General features: G+C 39.4%; 1 protein-coding gene across 1 annotated transcript; it reads right to left on the reverse strand.

Moving 5' to 3' along the window:
• Positions 1-1839: 1839 nt before the first annotated feature.
• TRAM1 (translocation associated membrane protein 1) lies at positions 1840-21870 on the reverse strand. Its single transcript, XM_059862041.1, has 11 exons — positions 21661-21870; positions 18708-18771; positions 18001-18122; positions 17682-17798; positions 16712-16770; positions 16231-16315; positions 13452-13522; positions 13258-13362; positions 12595-12738; positions 11548-11708; positions 1840-8052 (listed from the first exon to the last, which is right to left on the reverse strand). The coding sequence occupies exons 1-11, from the start codon at positions 21781-21783 to the stop codon at positions 7979-7981; spliced, it is 1125 nt and encodes a 374-aa protein (XP_059718024.1). The 5' UTR covers positions 21784-21870; the 3' UTR covers positions 1840-7978.
• Positions 21871-22943: the final 1073 nt, after the last annotated feature.

The raw sequence follows: 22943 nt of genomic DNA on the forward strand, positions 1-22943 counted from the left end.
CAAAGCTCCCACAGAACAAGCGTTTCCCATTGGCAAATAAAAGCTGAAATTTCAGTGCAGGAAGCAATTTTATAAGCCTTTCTAACAAATAACTTCATTTTGAAAGCACTAAAAATGGATGGAAATAGAGAGAGCAGGTTTTCTGTATTTTCTCCCACCCCAAGAATTCAGCAAAGAAAGCAGCATCTGCCACAGCATTGTGTACTTGCCTGCAAAACTATCTCAGACAGCAGATGGAATCTGAGGCTTACTTTGCACTCTCAATGCTGCTTTTCCTCTAAGGTGTTGCTCTTTTGGGCTAAGACGAAACCTTTAATACTGAATGTCTACATTCTGTTCTCGACCAGAAGTGAGGAAGTAGATACTTGTCAAATTAGGACAGCTTCCAAGCCCTGCACAATATAACCCAGGTTTTATTACTATGTCAAAACTACAAGGAGATCGATCTTATTTAATTCAATGCTCTCTTTTCTGAGTTACAGCACAAATGCTTCTTAAAAGACAAGAAGTAATTTTTGCTGAAAGTGAAGCAGAAAAGTGGGCCTTTGGAGATAGTCTTGCTGGCTACCAGTCACCCCCAGTCAAAAGCAGCTGTCGCAGACTTTGGTGGCCTCTAGTGGCTGTTTTGTCCACATCCCAAACTCATCACATGATTTGACTCCTAAGATCCCACCTGCTCCGCCTCCCATCCGTATTTGCTGGATCACTCCAACCTGGCATCAGAGCGAGATGATGATATTGAGAGGTGCAGCAGGGGAAAGATAAAGTAGCAGTTGTTACAATCATCTTAGATGCCATGTACCCATCAAGATCTACCTGTCCTCATCACCTACAGTGGATTTTCTGTCACCTGACAGGTATAAACAATGACAAGTAGCTCTGGTTCTTGAAATTATGTGTTTTCCATTGATTTTCTAACACAATTTCTTTTTAAGCCACAGTTTAAGCTATGATGTCTAACAACGAAGTCAAGAACAAGATGTGTCTTCATGAAAGACTAATCTTCACTTAACATTGTCTTTCAATTACTTTGAGGATTTAAAAGTTACAAATTCAGGTTTTTAAGAATGAAATATTTAAGTAGTTCAACAGTTCTTTAAAAGCAACAATCTGATGTGTCTTGAACAGAAGTGAATACAGAGCTCATGGGATCTGTAGACATCCCCCTCTACAATGTACCAAATCAAACCTAATGGAAAGTGACATTCAGGGTAAAAGTTTTCTAAAAGCAGTCTAACTTTCCCTAAGTTGGGTACATTTCTCAGATCCCACATTGACAAATCACCAGCAGAGCAGTGTGGAGGCTCTGATTCAGACTGGATGAAATTTTGCTCTTCTGTATCAGGGAAACTGAAGTCTACAAAGACTTTGAAAGTTGTTCAGCTGAAGGGAGTGGACACACCAGAACAGCAAGTTCCCAGGCAGCACCAGAGATAATGCCCAACACAGCTCTTGGTGTTCTCCAAGTTCATGGTTACTCTCTCAAGGTGGAAAGTTCTACTCAAAGGACACAAAATGCTTCACAAACATCACAGCAAACAAGCCCCCCCCTCCCAAGAAGGAGGGCCTATGCAGTTTCTCAAGCTGACAAAAGGTTTGAAAATCAGTCCTGAACTTGTGATAATTTTGTGCAAGTTCCAGCTCCAGCCCAAGTTACAAGCCATTCCTCTTTAGACTAAGCAGATTTCCTGTCTCTGGTGTTCACTGGTTCTGGTGAATAACCCCAAACAAAACACCATATTTGCCTTTGAGCAGTATCTCCCTGATGCTGCTGGACTGGAAGCAAGGCCAGAAGCAATTGATGTGCTTCCATTTTTGTAACAGACTATTCAAGCACAGTTTTAATTCGATACTCTTTATTATGATATCCAGGAAAACAATAACAAGGTGATTGCTTATTACAGCTTCCAGGGACTGGGGCTGCAGACCTCCTTGTCCTGGGTACACACACGCGCACGCACACACACGCACGAAAGACAACCCTTGCCACGAGAACTTACAATCTACATAAACAAAACAAAGATAATGATTAATCGAGAAACAAAGAGGAGGAATCACCTGCGTGAGAACATGAGTTAAGTTTTGGCTTGGTTTCTAGTCTGGAGTTCAAGAGTTGAAATTCCTACCCTGTTACAGTATTCCTATTACCATGGGCTGAACACTTATCTGTTGATTACAATGCAAGATACAGTCTTCAACATTTAAAAACAAATATAAGGAGACACAAAGCTCTAGACCATAATTCTTCATGTGGTATACAGCAAAACTACAGTCTAGAGATTCAGAGATCTTAGGTGCCCGGTTTCCTAAATGAGAAAGGCAGTGAGAGCAAACTGCAATAAGCAAAGCAAAACCATCCAGGAATATCAACTTCTGTTAAACCAGACTGACTAACACATTATTTTTTCAATTCAGTATATCAAATGCTCTTGTGTGTGGCATGAAGAAGTAACAACTGTGTTGTGCTGAACGATAATGCCTGACCTTTAATGTTAACCACAATAAACACAGACAAAGAATGAATACTGAAACGCTATTGAATTATAAAGCTACACTTTAGCTGCTCTGATTCTGCAAAAAGTTTCAAACACAAAAAGAAGAAAAAGGAGTTGTCATTTCTGGCACTCACATCATAGACTTGCCATCCTTGAGCTGGATAAAACTAAAGTATCTGCAGAAATCTAAAATAAAAGTGACAGGACACATATAAGAGATCAAGTGTACTGGATTCAAAACTAGGCCGTATGCTTTTTTTTAACCAGAAATAAAAGTTGTTGCCTTTTGAATTGGCAACATCAAAAGAGCGTCTCTGAAAGGCAGAAAGCAGTCAGCCTACTGCTGCTGCAGCCCAGCACTCCTCACCCATTGCTCACCAAAGGGAGTGGACAGTAGCAGATGCCAACAGCAGTCCCATTTCACTCACAACAGCACTTGCTATGTGGATGTGACCTATATCCAAGTTGTATTGCAATTTATTCATTCTAAAGAGTTTCAGTTCCCATTAAGGAGGTTCTGATGACACTCAACATATTGATGTGCACGTTTCTTTTGCACGTCTGATCCAGAAACACTCCAGCACTGATCCTATTTTAGCTCTGAAGAGCAAAATTCCTTATTGTGTACAGATTTAGGGTTATCAGATCCAAAACTGAGTAGTTCAGGGAGCAGTATGAAGAGGAGGTACTCACCAGACCTCCACCACAGCAACTTACAGCATGTAAAACAACCCCACCAACAACCCGACAAGCATGGGCTAATCCAGTGCTCTAAAGATAATCCACAGCTTGCAATGTAAGAAATTCAAATATGATGAACAGATGATAACTGACGTCAGTCCCTTGAAGCCTTTTTCTTTTTAAAGGATTTTCTAAATATTCCCCAAGCTTTCATTTTGTAGGACATTCTTATAGCCTGCACCAGAAATAACCTAAATATTTGCATAACAAGATTCAGGCATTAAACCACAGCCCCCCCTCCAGATACCATCTCTGTATGCAGCCTCCCACCAGCCTGTAAATGTTACAAACATCACCACTGTCTCTACTTTGTGTTCAAGCCCCTTCAATACTGACATTTTCCAGACAGAACAATTAGGACAGCAATGATCACCACTGCACAGGGAGCCTATTGAAACTGCCAATCTCCAGCATTTACAACACAGGCCCAAAGGGCTGAGTCACAAATGGAACCAAACCCAAGTATGACCTAGGAATCAGCTGGTGAACTTCCTGAAAACAGGAAAACAAAATAAGAGAAACCAAACAATCCTCCCCTCCATGTACCAAGACTCGCATACAGGGCAATTCTTGCAAAGCTCTCTGGAAGACCTCCTCCAGTACATAAAGGGTTGATGTGGGAGAAAAAAAAAATCTCACATCAAAAAAGAAAAAACCACCATAATTTCATGGCTGTTAAGGAAAGTAATGTTGTTTGTTTGATCCAGGACAATCTACAATTTCAAAATCCCTATTTCTACTCTTCCAGTATCCTCTTGCACTGCTTGGAAACCCTGATGACAGATAAAGGTATCTCAGTACAGTAAACCACAATGAGTATTTCCCCTTCCCCCACAAGATCTGAAAAAAAATCCACTAATATTTCATGGACTTGGCATGTAGGAACTACCAGAGAGACCAGGTCCCTTCTGGTACTGGTGACTGGAAGCCTTTAAAGATCTCCCACACTGTAATCTAGTGTAATTTTTAAGCAACATGCTATTGAAAGGGGCAGCTGCTTTAGAACCTGATTGATCTTTACCCTGCATCTTTTCTTCTTGCTTTTACATGATTACTTGTAAAACTCTGGGGTTACTATTAGGCAACTAACCCAACAGAAAAACCCCAAACATGCTTGTTTTCAGGTGCACCAGCTCCCTGGTCTAGCTCACCATGCAACCACAAAAGCTTGTGCTAGGTAAGGCAAGGAACAGAACAACAATTCTGGCAGCAACTGACATTACTTTCATGGTCATGGAAATCCTCCCTTCCCTTTCATAACAAGTTTTGCCCCCAACAAAATCAACTCAGGTGCAGTCAGTCAGAAATATTCAAAGAACAAAGGACTGCAGACGTGTATTGGCCCTTTTTACAGAAGTCCAATTACCCATACCAGAGGACCACACCGCTTATTACGATTCTGGGTACTGTAACTCCATAAACACAACTACAATTTTCAAAGAAAAAGAGTATTTAGAAAAAATACCAAATGCTTACAATAACTGCTGATTTTCTAAATGCACCATCCCAACATACATAATTTACCTTCAGCATAACCTAAACTTAGAAGAAATAGCCTATGCATTTTCTCTGCTCAGCAAATTCCTTCACCATTCCTAAGTATGGGCATGGGATCACCAGAAAAACAGTATTTCCAAAGAGTATTTTCACATTCATGAATGATTCACACAGGAGAAATCAGTCTTTGCAACCAGTCAAGGAGAAAGTGCCCAGATGAAAACTAAAACTCTGAAAATTAATTTCAGCTGTTCTGCATTCCTTGTTTGTACTTTGAAATTAAATATAACCACTTTAAAAGTAAAATACTGGTTTTGAGAGAATATTCTGGCACAAAACAAACACACATTTGGGGCTCAAAAAAGGCTTGAAATCATCTGTTGTTAAATCTCGAAAAGTTTTGACAAGATGGGGCAAAGAGAAGGAGGTTTAAGAAAAAAAAACAACAAACCAAACAAACCCTATCCACTGTCTGTGTAATTATTCAATTCAAATCCATCTAAATGGACAAAGCTTTCTCTTTGTGGGACCTGGTAATTGATGAGGATAAATTAACTGCTGCCTATTTTATTTGGCGTAGGATACAGTAATGAACTCTTCAGTCATTTCCATTTCTAATTTTCTCTATGCCATAATTAAGAAAACATGATTAGACAACTAATCTTCTTCCATCTTACTGAAACCCAGATTACAAGCAAAGAGCCAAAACTGCAATAACATTTGAAAATCAATTTTAAGCAATTCAAAGAAGTTATCCAGCCAAACAATACACTAATGCTAAAACTAATAATGTCAAATTAGAAATAGAAGTCTCAATATCTTCTAAGTTTATGAGTGTTTCCATCCCAAGGCAGATAATTAAAAATTACTGGTCTTGCCTCATCAAACATGATAAATATGTATTTTTAGTTATGAGAGAAGAGACAGAAAATACTGGCTTCCAATACTCTAACCAATTTCTAGAACACCTGTTATTACTTTCTATTACTTGGCAGATACAAACAACTCCTATAAGGCAATGATGAATATTAAGCCATTGTGGAAACAAAAGTGCTTTTGTAAATGTCCAAAGGACGAGAACGTCCGTCCATAAGGCCAAAAGGAGACAAAAAGCAACGTCAGTAATAACAGTCAAGAATACTTCTGAAGTTTTTGGAAATTAACCTGAAGTTTACATTTCAAGACTACTGTGTCAAAGAATGAGGTTTACAAGAAATAGTTTGCCTTAGGGAAACAACTATTACAACCCTCAGACTCCTATAAGTCTTGAAGATCTCAAGAAGTACCTTAAATGACTGCTTCGTAATTTGTTCCTCTGCCCTTTATGATTCTTTCAGCCCCAGTACAACCAGGATATCACAAGCAAACTGATTTAGAGTCCAAGCACCAGACCAGACACTTAAAATTTACCCCCTTTGGCTTAAGGTACAAGTTGAGAGCAAGGCACACAGAATCTTTGAAGGTTCTTCTAGGAACATCAGACACAAAACATGATTTTGAACAACAAGTATATAATGTACACGAGTCTCAAAATTTCCGAGTTCCAGTTTTCCAGTTTTGTGGTCAGGTTGGACAGATTCACAGTTCTACATGGGATGCCACAGGACATGGGATACCTACTTCTACTGAAGCAGACTGGGCATACTAGAGGGCACACTGCCCCAGAGCTCTCAAGCTAAGTAAGTACAAGTCTACCGAGTCCACTTCAGGAGCTGTGAACCAAATACTTGGGAATTGTGTCTGTAACCAGCTGAAACATGTCAGAAATTTTACTGCAATAACTACAACTGAAGAATGGATAGTTGCTTGTAGTGAGGATTTTGTACTAGAATGTTTATTCTGAATAGTAAGCAATTGAACTGTAGAAAATACAGAATGCAGAATTATCATTTTGTTGGGTATAGACTCCATTATAATAACAGTTTTTAATTAAAATTATTTTATTTATCAGCTCGATTGCTCATAACTACTCCTTAATCATTAAGCAGTTCAATACTTGGGTTAACTTGATAGACTAATTCAGCAACTTCTTCCTAGGACTGCAATAACTGTCTCACTCATTCTCAAGTGAAACAGGTTGAATTATACCCATTACAAAAGTGTACAGAGGAAACATTATCTTCATAATAAACTGGAAAACTAACTGGACAAGGTTTCACATTGAATACAATTATGAAAGATAATGGAAAAAATCTTAAATTTAGATTTTTCCAGTTGCAGCAGAGGTCACAATAAATCAGTTTTAAGAAGCTGTAGCTTTTAAATATTTTTTCATAAAAATATATATAGGAGAAATTGAACTATCATTTCCTAACAGAGGTGAAACAAAGCAAAGCAGCTAGAATAAAGGAATGTTTCTCATCACTTGATCCATTTCTCTAATTTCCTCTTCATGGAGCATTGATTGCCTCCCAAAACAAACACAACACATTGTAATAACCTCCACCCGTAAAATCAGACAGACAGGTTTTCAAAGAAGGTCCAACGCACACCAATTCTCCAAGATACATACACTTCAAAAGCACAGACAGAAGTGGACAGTGCTACTCAAATCAACCCTTTCTATGACCATACACTCTCCCTTCTAATTTTCAGGTGCTAAAAGCTATATCTAAAAAGGTGTTGTGCTCCTTGTAAGAGATTTCTAACCAACAAACAATAAGACTCTGCAACGTTTCCAATCAGTTCAGTTTTGTTTTAATGATATGGGGCAATTCTTAGAGCAGACATTGTGCAGCTAGAGTAACTACTAAATAAAGAGGTCTATTGGTGTGGTCTTGGAATCCCAAATTGAAATGTAAATTTGAGTCAAGGTAATTAGCTGAAAACCCAGAGTATCTGAATATGCATACAATGTTTTTACTTCAATTTTGCAATACTTTTTGAGGAACTTGGAAAAAGTGAAGTTGGTAGAACAGTATCACCAAGATTACAAAAACTGGAAGGAAATAATACACTGCAACAGTGATCCTCTTTAAGTAGGTTATTTCATCACAGTAAATATTTAAAAAAGCGTCAATGTGTTTTAAAAAGTGTTGAATCCTCCCCCCAAATATTTGAAGAGAGATAAACTTTTTCCTTAGTCAAAATGGTTTTTTAAAAAAAGTTTCTCAAAACAACAGCAATAATCAAAAAACATGAATTGTATTTTCTTTAATCCATAATATCTCTAGTGCTGAAGGGCCATCCATGTAAAAAGCAGATTCTTTGGGGACATTAGTCAATTAACTTAATAAAACCCAGTTTTACGAGGATTTATCCTTCCTGCTGCGAGGCGAGTCTGCTCCGTTTGAGGTCACTGTTCCATTTATTCCATTTTCTAGAAGAAAAGAAGAAAACACTTGTTAAATACAGTAAATTTTTTTTAAAAAATAAAATATATTTTATTACATTTTTGTGGGTCCTACAAACAGCCTTTAACATTTTTTCTGATGTACCTTCTTTATTAAGCATCTTAATTATCATTCAGAGCGCAACGGTATAATGAAGTTTTTACAAAGTGCAATATTTAAAGTGTGCTACAATAAATTCCAGTTTCCTGATGTGACCAGACACTGAAATGTGCCCATTATTTACATCTAGACTTAAAATCAAGTCCAGTTATGATATTTTAGAAGACATTCTGTGAAAAAGTAAAGTACAGCTTGAAGATGAGATGAGATGGTTCTGTGGAATTTTGGAGACAGACTACATACAGAGTTCTCAGCTACAGGTCTTAGTTATTTACCTCACCTATGTCATAATTCTTGTTAAAATTACACTCCTTTGCTTACCTTTACAAGCATTTGATACGTAGAGGAAATTCTTTATACAGAGATATACTCACAATTTTTAAAGCATACACCTTAACATATATAACTCATTTACATTAGGATGAAGATATTTACATAGATAAGGCAGAAGTAAAACACTAGTTCAGATTTGCAATGAGTATGTGTGGGTGGAAAGAGTTCAAGATCAAGCACCTATCTAAGAACACAAAGGTATTTGAGATGATAGTTTGTCCTTACATTTATGTGTTTATTATTTCTTATTTATGTTATAGTCTCATAGGCAGTGAGTTTTTAGTTTTTCACTAAAAAGGTATAAAATGGTTAACAATTTTTTATAAGGTTTTTTAAGGTTAAACTATTTCATTAAGAAATGATACTTAAATTATTTTTGCTTTTAATCTAATAACTAATTACTTGAAGTCTGCAATGCGGACTTTTTGGTCTAATCACAAATTACTCTTTAAAATTAAGAAGAAGAAGGAAGAAGAAGGTAAAGAAGAAGGACTAGTTTTTGCTTTAAAACTTCTATCTTGTTCTATATATATTATTATATTTTAAAACTTCCAATTCTAAGTTTTTCACCTTGTGATGTTACACACTTCTGATTAACTACACACTCAGAATTCCAGTGTCATCAATTAATTTTGGAAGCCTTCCCCATGGCTTCAGGTCAAATGTAGTGCTCTCCTGGGTCTTAGAGTGTGTCAGCACAGAAAGTCTAAAATCCTCAGCATCCACAACTCCAACACCCCTTTACTCAGTTTGACCACAACCAAGGAAACAGAAGTTGCCTGACAGTAACTACATTTATAAAACAGATCTGAAGAGCACAGTGCATAGCCAGCTACAATGCTTGCAGCCTAACATCTCTGCTCTGACTCATATCATTCTGCCTTCAAGCAACAGCTGCTGTTTTTTTGGGTGCTTTTAAACAATTCTAATCTATATATTTATATATTTTTACTGGTTAAAGGACTGGTTAAACTTATTTTTTTCCATCCGCAGATGTGCTGAAGGTCACTAGAGTGTGGACAGTCTACCAAAACAACTGTTGGCCTCCCTCTTTCTCCCACAACACCCAAATGCTCCCATTTATGCAAACAAGGAAAAAAAACCCCAACAATGACAACCACACAAGAGCACGAGACCAGACACAGGCCCAAAGAGTCCAAGTCTGTTGGAGCACATATCTGGCTGTAAATGACACCACCATTTTAAGCCTACATAAGGTGGTCTTTGGATATTTCTGAAAATGTTTGAGTTGTATTTAAAGAAAGAAACTTACAAACAATTAATTAGACCCAAGCCAGCTAACTGAAATCATATTTTCTTAAACAGTTTAGGTAAAACAACAAAGAACATGAGTCAGTACATGGCTGTATATTCCACCTAAATCACCACCAGGATTTTTTACTGCCATTTCTTGCTTTTGGCATAGACTAAAAGTAACACATTTTATTGTGCCCTGGCTCTCAAAAAACCATTCAACTACACCCCCACCCCCACCCAAAAAAAAGTGTTTTAAAGAGTTCAATTGCATATATTACTCCTTCAAAACCACTGCTTTGCTGCACCCTAGACAAGTGTTCTGAACAGACAACATAACAGGAATATTCAAAACAGAAGAATTTGAATGAACTGAGTTCTTTTATGTTCATTTAAAATAGGGAATACAATTCTTCAGTGTTCAAGACAGGCATAGTTCAATTATTTTGTGAATTAACTGACTTTTTCACTATGTGTTTACCACTTGCAAGTCTCCATTGAAGTAGGATGAAACCCAGCAGATTCACTAAACTACATGAATTAAATAGATTAAGAGATTTTAAAAAGCTTTTTTTAAAAAGCTTCTAATCAAGGCATATATTTTAAAATTATTTGACATAAAATACTTAAATTAAAAAAAAAAACCCTCCATATTGAGAAGGCCATGACTGTGAAGCTCTGATTAAACAGGACACTTACATAGGCAACTACCTTCACTCAATTATAAAAAAAAATTCCAACTGAATTTTCAGATGAAAAAAAAAGCCCCAACACCATGGAAAAGCCAAGTTGTGATAATTACAAATCATTCTAAAGGGAGTGCAGTAGTACTCTAAAACACATTATTTTAATAAAAATAGAAACTTGGCAGAAGTAAAAAAATTATTATCTCCCACCACAAATCTCAGTTCTCAGTGCAAATGGTTTTGACACACACTACTTTCAATATATCAAAAAGTGGAACAGGTTGGTAATACAAAGATTGGGAGCAAAGGTTCATGCTGAAGAAAGCTTTGGAAACAACTTGTGCCATTTCAAAAGGGTGCAGAAGTTATTCAAGCTAGCAGTTAAATACACAGCAGTTGAACTGTTGGTGCAACAGATATACTGAAGTACAGGGATTAATTTTTTTTTTTTTAAAGAGCACATAATTTTTTCTTGGAGGAAAGAGCATTCTATTCATCTTTCATACCCTTTCCACAAAAGAGGTGTGACATAATTAAAAGGTCAAACCTGGACTCTTTAGTTCATTTCCAAATGCTTTGACACAGGTTTAGAGTAGTAAGGTGTCATTACCTTTCCTTAAAAAAATACCAATTTCTCTTTTTTGTAAAAAACTTTTTACTGGGTGGATCATCAAAATACCTCTTTGCTCTAAACCCTCAGAATTTTAGGGCAATGAAAAAGAAGCCTGAAATCCACAGCAAGAAAATTACTGTCTAAGAGACCTGAAATTGCATCTGTTCCTTTTATATACGAGAACAAAACACAAGCATAGGACATTTTGTTCAAGCAATAAAATTAAAGAGAATAAAAAATACCATGCTGCATTAACAAAAAACACCCCAGTAATTCCTTTATTTGGGCAGTTAGAAAACCCAACAATATATAGTGGTTTTTATTAAAAAGAAGAATTATTCTTCCCACAGTAGTATTACCCAGTACTGCTTCTCTACCTGAGTCATCTCACTCACAAGTTAAACACAAAATGCTTCTTTAGTGACCTAAAGTCGGTTTTGAGAAGTCAAAGGAACAGAAAAACTGAAACTACAAACCTCTTTCTTTTCTGGAGGTCTTTCCTTTAGCTGACACAAACTTCTTTTTCACTGACTGAGGCTGAGAAGAAGAATGCTCTCTCCACCTCCGAAGCTGGAAATTAATGAACTTCCACATCATAAATGCTTGGGTCATGCAGATGGAGGCCAGCACACTGATTCTAGAAACCAATAATAGGTAAAGTTTCATCAGTAAGTTGGCCTCATTAATTAAACAGAAAAGCAAGGTAGAACATCTCAGGATTTTGGGCAACTTCCACCCCCTATCCTGGTAACATCCATTTTCTAAGCCAAGGGTTCACTTGCATAGGGCAACACTGGGCTTAAGCACAGATGATCAAAACTAGGTATAGAGTGATAGTGAAATCTTAGCCCTTCAAAACTGGCAGGTACTAGGTTTCTTTCCTGCTGTCTTTCTCAGAATTACTTTCAGGGTACCAGGCAGTAACAGCTGAAAATGGTTCAAGAGTGTCTTGCAGTCAGAGTATCAGTTTTGCAAGGTAATGCTGACATTGTCAAAATTTAAATAACTTCTTTTTCTGCAGTCATAGGAAGGTCAGGCAGTTGGATCACACAGCAGCAACAGGGGCCATAAAAAAGGCAGAGAAAGAGCTAGTAATCTTCAAATGATACCAAAGCTGCTCTGGGCACAAATACCTCGACCTCTAAGATATACTCACAGTAACTGTATTTAGAATTCAATTTACTAATGTTAAAACATTTGAACATTTGTCTGTAATTGGATATTCCTATTAATTCTGCTGGGGTTTTTTTTGTTTGTTTTTTTTTTGTGTTGTCGTTGTTGTCTGGGGTTTTTTTAACAAAGAAGAGTAACCAGTTACAGATTTCTCAGCTATAGACTTAATTCAGTCAATTAATTTCACTGTGCCTTACAAATTTTTTACATTAGCTATTGCTATTGATCCCATTGATTGCATGAAAACACTCAATCATTCAGAATTACTGCCATTAGTACCATACCACTTACATTGTGTATTTAACACAGTTTACTGCACATGCTTAAGAACTGTTCCAGGTTTACTGTACCTAACAGCCAGGATATTAAAGTTCCCAGTACTGAAATTCAGCTGCTGATCTTCTGCTCTTGCCAGTCCAAAGCCAAAAGTGAGGACTGAGAGAATCAAGGTGAGAAGCCTTCCCAAAACAAAAAGAACTGCCCACAGTGAAAATCTAGAAATAAAAACATCACAAACACTGAATCAACTTTCCATTCAAAACACATGCACTAATAATGCAAATGCTTACCTTTCACCATGCAAATTTGTTTGAAATCTAAGAACTTACCTAAATACATGATTTTGCACCTATCTTAAATGCATCTTGTATCATGTTATGAGAACTGATTTCAACTCAATGGAAAGTGCTTTCCAGCACTATTAGAACAAAAGCACATTTTTAGTTCCTACAGAGCTGGCTGTATTAGCAATTTATCCTGTTTCTTTCTCTACAAAACTTAAAATAAACCCCACATTAGTATACGTTGAGAGATTTTATTTCATTTAATACTGCTACTAATAGTTACTTAAATAGGCTAAAACAAGGTAGAAAGTATACTAGCACTAGTCTGGACAACTGTGGTTGCTTAAGAAACACTGTTTGAATGCCCTTGTAATTTTGGTTTCTCATTAGTTACATGCAAAAGGCTCTAAGACAGAAATTACAAGAATTTTAAAGATAAAGACTATTTACCCTTTCTGGTATTTTTCATCACTGAAGTAGAAAAGACGGGATATGTGGAAAAGAAATTCAACGAAGTAATGCAATACCAGAAGAACAAGTCCAAGGTGGGTCAGACTATCAAAACAAATAAAACAAACATTCAGACCTTTGGTTAGATATTTAAGGCAAAGAAGGGAGTTGGCAAAAGTTTACAGCTCACTTACTTCAGGAGATAGGCTCCAGCAATATGAAAGAGGTAAAGTCCAATGTAGACAATCTGGCGAAAGATATCTTCCTATTTGGAAGGAAAAAAAGGGACCACGTGTTAAACACAATGCTACACAATATTGTACTATGTTATCTGTTATTACAAACTATTCCCTAGTCTTGGAAATTCTTGGTGTATCAGCTGCCTTAACACGGCCTGGTTTGGCACTGAATCACTCAGCCTGGATCATCTAATTCCACACATAACTTATCGCTCACTTACCAATCATATTCAGTGTCTTACATATGTGAGAAAAGGCATCAAACATGGAAAGATGCTTTTAAAATGCATCCACTTTTATTTGTTATGACCACTGTGAATATATACAAGTTATTACATTTCTTACTTTGCATGTATTACTGTCCCATCAGATCCTAAAGTTCCACATGTTTGCTGCCCATCAATTTGTCAGATTGCTACAGAATAAAATAACAGTCTACAAATCAAAATGAAAGGTTTTCCAAGTGTTGACATAAATTTTAAAAATTCAAGGCCATCCAAAATTCTGGCACACTGTTTTTGGCTAACACAGAGAATATTGTTATTAACCAGTCATGCTAAAGCACATGCTTAAAGAACTTTAAGTCAGACTTTAGTCAGGCCTATTGAACTGAACACTTTGTGGAGATGAAATAAAGAGGAAGACACACAGCACATGGAAAGCAGATTGTGCCATCTGTGAACAGAGGGACCGCTGAACTATGCCAGATCACAATAAAAATCTCTTTTGGAGTGGCAGCAGAGTACATTCAGTTGTGCTTAAGAAACTCCTTTTTGGAAACATTCTCTAAACTTCAAGCAAGGATCTTTAGCTTTATCTTGTAAAAAAGGCCTAAAATTTTAATCTTACAAGAGCTATACTATGTTATTCAATACTCAGTATCACATCCAACAATCGACCACATCCCAGAATCAAATAATTATGAAAACAGCAAACATCACACTCATAATACAGAGAGCAAGAAAACAGGTGGAGAAAGACCTACTCTAAATTATCTGAAAGAAAATGAAAAATTGGTTATTTCAGATAAAGACACAGTAAATACAAATGGTCAGTTTCTCCAAGCACAACCAGGACCAGCCTACAACACTTTAACTTTAGAACTGAGATAACATTTAAACAGCCCATGCTGCCTACTTGGACAACCTGTCAGAGACTGCAGGCTTTGTGGAATAATGCACGAGGTATACATGACTATAGAGGAACAAGAGCTGAGAAGTTATTTTCTGTTTATGTCAGCAAGACAGATAACTAGACCTGAGTAAAAGCAGCCAGTTTGTTCAAGAGAAGGAATAAGGCAAGTAAGCCAAGATAGCAGAGGTTAAGCTGTGGTTGAAGAAATGAAACAAATGAAATTATCACTCTTTAAAACTTAATGCAAAAGTCAGAGGGCACGATTTCAAGCAGGGACCAAGTAAAACACTACTATTCAACACACAGCACTTGTGACAGCTTTCTTGAAGTTATTTTAGGAAAATTTTGGAATATTATTGAAGGAAAAATCTCCACACTTGGCTGTGAAGTCAAATTTGGGAGGTATCACTAGCACAAGAGGGGAACATCAGCTGCAGTGCATCGGCAAAAGAGTATTCATACTGCATCTGAGCAGCACAAAAACAGTGCATCTTGTTGCTATTTTACTAAACCTCTCCTAGGCTGCTGTACAAAAAAGACCTGTGGTTATGTAACACCTATGTTTCATTTTCTTGAATAAAGCAGAACTGGCAACAGAGATGCAGTCAAGTCACACAGCAACAACAGTGACAGAATGGCTTGGGCTCAAAGATACCTTTGTAGAGCACCTAGTCCAACCTCTGTACCGTGGGCATCTGTCACTTGACCAGGTTGCTCAAAGCCCTATCCAGCCTGACCTTGAACACTTCAAATGAAAGCAAATTCACAACTTCTCTGCATTGTTGAGAAGTGTCATTGTTGGGGATTGTGTTCCAGGTCTCACCATCTTCATCACAAAGAATTTCTTCAAATCTACTCTAAACCTACTCTTTCAAAATCATTATTCCTTGTCACTACAGACCCCAATAAAAAGTCTCCATCTTTCTTATAAGCCCCTTTCAAACAGTGAGAGGCCACAACAAGTTCTCCCTGGAGCCTTCTCTTCTCCAGGTTGAACAACCCCAACTCTCTCAGCCTGCCTTCACAGAGGGGGTGCTCCAGCCCTCTGTTCATCTCCACGGCCCTCCTCTGGACCCACTCAAACTGATCCATACCTTCCTTGTGCTGGGACCCCAGAGCTGGATGCAGCACTCCAGGGGGAGTCTCACCTCCCCTCAACCAGCTGGTCACTGCTTGTTATGCAGCCCAGGTGACACATGTTTTTTTGGGGTGCAAAGGTACATTGCCAGCTCATGTCCCATTTTCATCCACCCATTTAAATGCTATTTAAATCAAATCCTGGACTTTCATACTCCTTTGATGTATAGAATTATTCACAGTTTATATTCGACACCTATATCATGATTCATGAAGCAGCTGTGATTTCAGTGAGCCTATTCAGACTATCAGTCCTGAGAAACAAAGGGGAAAAAACCCCAAGAGTTGACAAGAAAATCTCACAATCACTTGCTTGAGGGAAAATTCTTTCAGTGGATGAGAAACACTAGGAATTTTTGTTTACACAACAGATATTTAGCAATTTTACTGCAATTAGGATTTAACTGTGAAGAAAAAAAGCCACCTTGCTCTGGAGTTCCTCCCATTTATGTTTTGAACTTACTTTTTTAGTTTTCTGAAAGTACAGTTCTGGAAAAGCATGAAACCAGTATGCCAACTGTAAGATGTAGAAAAACTTCATTTGAAACCTGTATAATGCAGCAAGAATTAAAGAATATTATTTATTATGAATGAACTTAAACATTTCAGAAGCTTCTAGTGAACTCATTTTTATCACTGTCTCTTAAAAAAAAGAAAAAAAATAGAGATCCTTCACGCCAGCCAAGTCTAAACTAGTATCTTTAATAATTAAATCATTCAGACAAAGCTTGCAAAAATGGAATTCTTTAAGTAACAGCCTACATAAAAAGAACTTTGTATGCTACAAGTTGTCAAAGAATCGAGCCCACATAAATACAACCAAAACCACATTAGTGCCTAATATAGTTTTACAAACTATTTATTCTCCAGATTGTACATGACACACCCTAGGCTTAAAGCAGTCCCTCCCCTGCCCCAGCAATCCTGGAAGGAAGAAGCCTTACGGAATCAGAGTGTGCGGATAGTCCCTCCACAGAGAGGTTGGATCTGATATATAGTTCTCCTGCAAAAAGAAAAGAACAAACAAAAAACCCCAATAAACACTCTAAGATGTTACTTTCTACTCAGAAATAATGACTGGATGTACATATATGCACTTAGGTATATGCACAAGTGTACACACAAATGTACTCACATATACATACACAACTAACGGCTGCAGATCCATAAATTTTCTTTTTTAAAAATCCCCAAGAAATCACAAATAAACAAAACCAAACCAACCCAGAAAACAAATCCCCAAAACAAAAGACAGTTGCACTGGTTAAGAAAATACAAAGCAACCAAACAAGTGATTTTTCAAGACAGAATGTCCTTATGAGATGGAAATTATTCCAGGATTACTACAGCCACAAGTTTTCTCTCGTAAACTGCTGACAAACTTTGAACTTAACTAAGAGAAAGAAAGGTTTTTCCAGGAGTTTTTATGTTAAAATAAAGAAAATAATGATTAAAAAAAAAAAAAAGGCACAGTCTTCCCTTTCTGTGAGCTAAGCTCATACACATCCAGCCACTAGCAAAGAGTTATGTCACCTAAAAGCACACCGTGACCTGAGGTTACAACAATCTGTCATATACCCATTCCCTAGGCTCCAGAATGCTATGTATGGTTCCTAAACATTTATTTTATATTAATAAAGCAACATAAAAAAACTACAGAGAATTAAATACCATAATAAAGTTAAATGGGTTTATCTGTTCAGTTTGACAGTAAATCTACTCAAGACTGAGCAACAGCAGCACTACTGACTTTATACTCACTCATGACTAAACTCACACAGAATCCTTAAACTTGTCCTCACTTTAAAATTAAAACCAGCTAAAACCAGAAAAATAAATCAAAACCATATTTATCATCAACATAAATGATTTTTTTGAAATCTCATAATGAAACAGAAGAGAAAGCATACTTACAGAGACAAGAATACTCGTTCCCCAAACACAGGAGAAAAGGTAGAATGCACTAAGTTGCCCAGACTCATTGAACTTGCTATGCTTTGTTTTCGAAAAGTGCATTTTCCTGTTAATTTTCTGAAATGAAAGTCTGCTGTTATTTATATGCTGCAGTACTTCACATTTATTTAGTAACTACATTAGAGTACCTTGAAGTTTTAATGCATGTTTTTACAGTTAAAAATTTTAATGCAAAAATTTACTTTTAAGTTAATAGTCTTAAAGTCTAATTAAAACCCAACAATTATCTTGATGAAAGGAATGAATATTTTGTACTTACATCCAGTACATACTCCTGAATTATAGCATGTATGATTATTGCTACAAGCATGTAAAAGAAAATAGTAGCCAAGTCTTTGATGCCATAGTAATAGAGAGAGATTGTTTCTGCAGATTGTTCTTCTAAAAGACAAAGAGAATTAACTGTTAGGCACCAATACAGTTTAATGGTTCATAAGTTTATTTCTCAGAGTGAAACCTTTCAGGCAGAAGTAGCTTGTAGTCAGCTGAACAAATAAAAGTCAAATTAAACTGACACCATGAACTAGGTCACTAAACTGTTTACAGTTATCTTCACCACATCACAAACTCAATTTGACTCTGGAAAGATGCTATAAAACTAAAAACTTAAGTGCACTTAGGAAGCTTATCCAAATACACTGAAGTTGGACAATAAAAATATGTTAAACCATCACGCCACTCTGACTATTAAAAATTATCACCTGCAAAGCCAGAGTAAGAATTCATGTGAACTTATCTACTAGACAGATGATGTTTCAGCATTAATGACAAATCCAGCAGAACAGAAATACTGTCTCTAACTTAATTAGTTAAAACAGTGTTTTAATAAAAATAAAGTGAAAGCCTTGAAAGCTGCTCGTTATCTATTGATATTGACAAGTTCCCTTCCAGACAAGTCTAGGAGGCAGGGCACACTGACAGTGTCTGATACACTGTCTGCTACCTAACCTCCTGCAAGATACATACCTGTGGCAGGAATGGTAACATTATACTGAAGTGTAACGAAAATGACGGCTGCTTTTGCTGTAATCTACAAGAGAAAAAACCAAAAAAGCTGTAAATTCTCATGGAAATAAACTACATTAAACTGAAAACATTTGTCCTTAGTTTTGGCACCTTTGCCCAGCACGTTTGTCTCCTCCCAAAAACCTGACTGACTCCCATTATCTCACCACTGCACCTGACTTTCCAAGGGCAGCACACATGGCGTGGTCTCTATAGGTTTGCTTACAGAATACTCAACCTGCCAAGTGAAAGATCCTTGAAAATGTTACTTAGATACAGCTTTTCCTACAACACTAAAGTGAAAACACATGCTACAATTCCGTCTTTAGTCCATACCGAATTATTACATTTACAGAATGTACAATATCATGGAGTCCCTAGACCATGATGCATTCAGCAGTGGCTGAGAATAAACTTTATTTAAAAGCACTTTCCTTATTTGACAAAATTTGGAAGTCAGTTATCATATTCATAAATCTGTGGGTGATCTGAAAAATGTGGACAGGGAGGAAAAAAAGCCATAAACAACAGAAAACAATTTCAGGCCAGTGGGATACCAACTCAGTACAATTACCATTCTTTTGACCCTGAGGATCCTCTGGCAAGAAGCATAAAACAAATTAAATTAAATTTAGCAGTAGCGGTACTACCCCTTTATGATGAGTTGCAAGAAAAACCAGAATGAATAAAACCAGTTTGAAGAGAAGATGTCCTAATGGCTTTCTTTGAGAAGTGGGGTGGGGATATTCTAAAACCCCCAATATATAAGATGGAGTACAAGTTCTTATTTGACAAAAAGCAGAAACTTATTTTTTACTATAACACACCTTCATTGAATCCCAACATTAATCAACATGCCCTAAACGAGAGAGAAAAGTAACTGTGCTTCACCATAGTTCAGATAGATACCTTTGTAGATCACCTAGTAGATCTGATCTATCACATAGTTTCTCACTGCTGTAAAAACCCAGCATCTATGTGGTAATTAATAGGGCTGACAAAAACCCTGAGCTCCTTAAGTAATCCTGGAAGGATATATTGAGCATCTGAAGATAATGACTAGGTTACTACTAGTATTAATTATTCACAGGAAGTGAGATTTTTAAAACCATTGTTTTGTCAACAAGCCCTAGATTTTCTATGAAACCCTGAATACGTGGCAGACTGTTCAGACCATGTAACTTCAGGGAATCCAACTAGTTTGCTCAAATTAGTGAAGTTGCCTTGGGCTCCCTATTCATCAAGGGAGCCCTCAGAGGACAATTTGAAACAGTATTCAGTTCTGAACTGCCCTTTGAAGGCTCTGTCAGCTACTCTCAATACTAGAACTGTACAAGTCAGGCAGTGTAAACACCTCACCATGCCAACATTAACCACAGCAAGCGATTTCCTGTACCTGTATCAAAGCATTTAAAATACCCCATTTAAAATACCCCATCTGGACCAACAATGACACATGGCCTTTTTACACTGGGTTAGAAAACATAGTGGGAAAAAAAACTGGAAACAAAAGAATTCAGCACATTCAATCCCTCAAAATCTCCAACCCTATCATTCATACTGTTAATACAGTAAGCCTGATGTAGGCACAAAAAGAAACAGTTTAGGTTCACCTCTTTAACTTCATTCCCCAGGAAATCACCATATAACAGTCGTCTTGGTGATTTTTGATAGCAAACCCAAAAACAACAGTGTAGCTGGTCTGCTCTGTTCTTTCTATCTATCTATCTATCTATCTATCTATCTATCTATCTATCTATCTATCTATCTATTTTCTTCCTAACTCCACTGCCTTTTAGTGCTGAGCTGTACCAACAGCTGGATGAAATCATCCTGAAAACCATGACAGAAAGGTCCACAACCCTTAACAAATGTCTGAAATAAATGTCTGAACAAACGCCTAGAACATCAGAAACATTTAGTCCACATAGTCTTAATTTGATGATCAGTGATCTTAGATCACTGATAACGTTTTGGCAGTCGCACGGGTGAGTTACCTTTCCAGCGCCAAAAAGGCGCGTTTTAAAGCATCTGCATTCAACATGGGGGCCCAGAGAGGGGAGGGCCTGCAGCAGGGCCGGCCCCGAAGCCGGAGGGAGCGCTCCCCTCCGCCGCTGCCAAACCTCGGCGCATCTCCGAGGCGGGAGGAGGCGGCGGGGGTGCCCAGCCCAGCCCAGCTCAGCCGCACGGCGCCTGGAGCGGTCGGGAGCCCCGGGATGCTCGGCGGGCGGGGGCGCGGGCAGGGGGACCCGAGCGGCGGCCCTAAGGACACGTCACCGCTGCTTTCCCTTCCCTCCCCGCCGCGCCGCCCGCCGGGAGCCGTAGTGCCGGCGGGGGCCGGCGGGGCCGCGCACACAAAGAGCGGGGGATCGGCTGTCACGGCCGGGCCTCGCCCCCCGCCCCCTCCCCGCCGTGCCGCGCACTCCTCCCTCCCTCTCCGGCTGCCACGTAACCCCGCCGCCCGCAGGAACTCCGCCGCCGCGGCGGGCAGCGCGCCGCCCCGCTCCCGGCCCCGCACGGCCTCCCGCCCGCGGCGGCGGGGAAGCGGGTCCCGGGTCCTGGCGGTAGCCACAGCTGCGCCTGCCTAAGCCGAGCCGTGGAGAAGGGCGTTCCACCCGGGGAAGCGGGGATGCGCCGCGGGGAGGGTGCCCGCTGTGGCTCTCGGGCGATGCGGCGGGGCGGGGGTCGGCTCCTGGCCCTGCGTGCAGGGGGTCGGGCGTGGGCCGCCGGGCAGGGGCGCCGGGAGGCGGCGGCGCTGACCGGGAGCAGCCGCAGGGTTACGCCGCAGCCCGCACAGCCTCCCCTGCTGCCGCGGCACTCCCGCGCCCTCCCTCCCCTCCAGCTCCGAGAGCCTCCGGTGGAGTGGGAGGAAGCGGGAAGAGGACCCCCGGCGGGGGCGTCGGTGCTGCCTCACCTCGAACATGAGCCCCAGCAGGAAGATCATGGCCATGCAGGACACGATGTCCGCATGGTTCTGCACGATGAACTCGTGGCTCAGCACCGGCGGGTTCTTGTTGCTCTTCTTGCGGATCGCCATGGCGGGCCGGGAGCTGGGCGCCGCCGCCGCCGCCTCCCCGCTGCCAGCACAGCTCCTCTGGCCGCGGCCAGGAAGAGGCGGAGGGGAGGAGGCGGCCGCGCAGCCGGGGAATGGCAGCGCCGCCGCTCCGCTTCCCCCGCCCCGCCGCCAGCAGCGCCCCTGCCGGCCGGCGGCGCCTCCGCCCGCGCTCCGCCCGCAGGGGCGGCGAGGCCAGCGCCCGCCAATTCAAACCCACCAACCCGCGGCGCGGCGTGGCCGGCGCTCGTCAGCACGGACGAGCGGAGCGGAGCCGAGCCGTGTCGTGGTACCCGGGCAACAGTGCTGGCAGATCTACTTTTCTTTTTTAAGGCTGGCAGTGAGGGCCGGATACTCGCTGGCGGTAGCCCGAAGCCCGCGCTGTGCACCGGCCCAGCGAAAAAACCCAAGCCAGTAAAAGAAGGCTCTTGTCAGGTTAAAACGACGAACGAAGAGGTCTGAGAAATGAACGGTGATCCAGGCTGGATTCAGAGGTCCTTCAACCCTCGCAAAATTCGTGCTGTCTTTATTTGTTAAACTTCTGTTAGGCAGATATTCCCAGTGGATATATGCAAAAGAAATATAAAGAAACTGACTAATTTATAGCTGAAATTTAGTGCTGTCAGACTGGCTTTTGCTGCCGGCAGCTTATGAATGAATACAGGGCAAGAAATTAAGGTGTAGCTATTTGGTCCTGCTTTGCCAAAATTGAGAGTGTAATTGTGTGAGCCGTTTTAAAAAGGTTGATTTCTTCCAACTGTATGGAGCAGTGACTCATGGAACAGATTGATCAGTGGAAGACCAGGTTTTTCAACTATGAAACACCTTCATCAGCTGTGTAGATGCTCACAGATTTTCTACGAATTTATAACAAGACAGCTATATTTGGTGTCTGGGGATGATCTAGGACACTTAAAAATACAGAAAAACCTACAGAAAAATTTCCCTTCACAGCTGGATTTTTTTTTTTTTTTAAGTTTAAACAGTAGGAGCATTCATGTTTTAGTCCCAAGATGTTTCGTATTCTAGAAATGCCTTAATCCCCTGAGTGTACCAGTACTGTGTAAATGTAAAGTAAGCAGGACATTATTTCAACAATATCAATGTGAAAGTATATCTCTGATTGAATACAGTATAGTCATGGA

Source organism: Haemorhous mexicanus, chromosome 1 (genome assembly GCF_027477595.1).
Source record: "Haemorhous mexicanus isolate bHaeMex1 chromosome 1, bHaeMex1.pri, whole genome shotgun sequence".
Lineage (NCBI taxonomy): Eukaryota > Metazoa > Chordata > Aves > Passeriformes > Fringillidae > Haemorhous > Haemorhous mexicanus.

Bases quoted from the DNA above. Each gene is read 5' to 3' on its own strand.
- TRAM1 (XM_059862041.1), bottom strand. From the start codon at position 21,783: ATGGCGATCCGCAAGAAGAGCAACAAGAACCCGCCGGTGCTGAGCCAC. The intron at 17,799-18,000 runs GTAAGTACAAAA...CTTTCATTTCAG, and splicing joins TTCAGGAGTATGTACTGGAT to AAAATTAACAGGAAAATGCA. The intron at 13,523-16,230 runs GTAAGTTCAAAA...CCTTCCAAATAG, and splicing joins ACTTTCAGAAAACTAAAAAA to GAAGATATCTTTCGCCAGAT.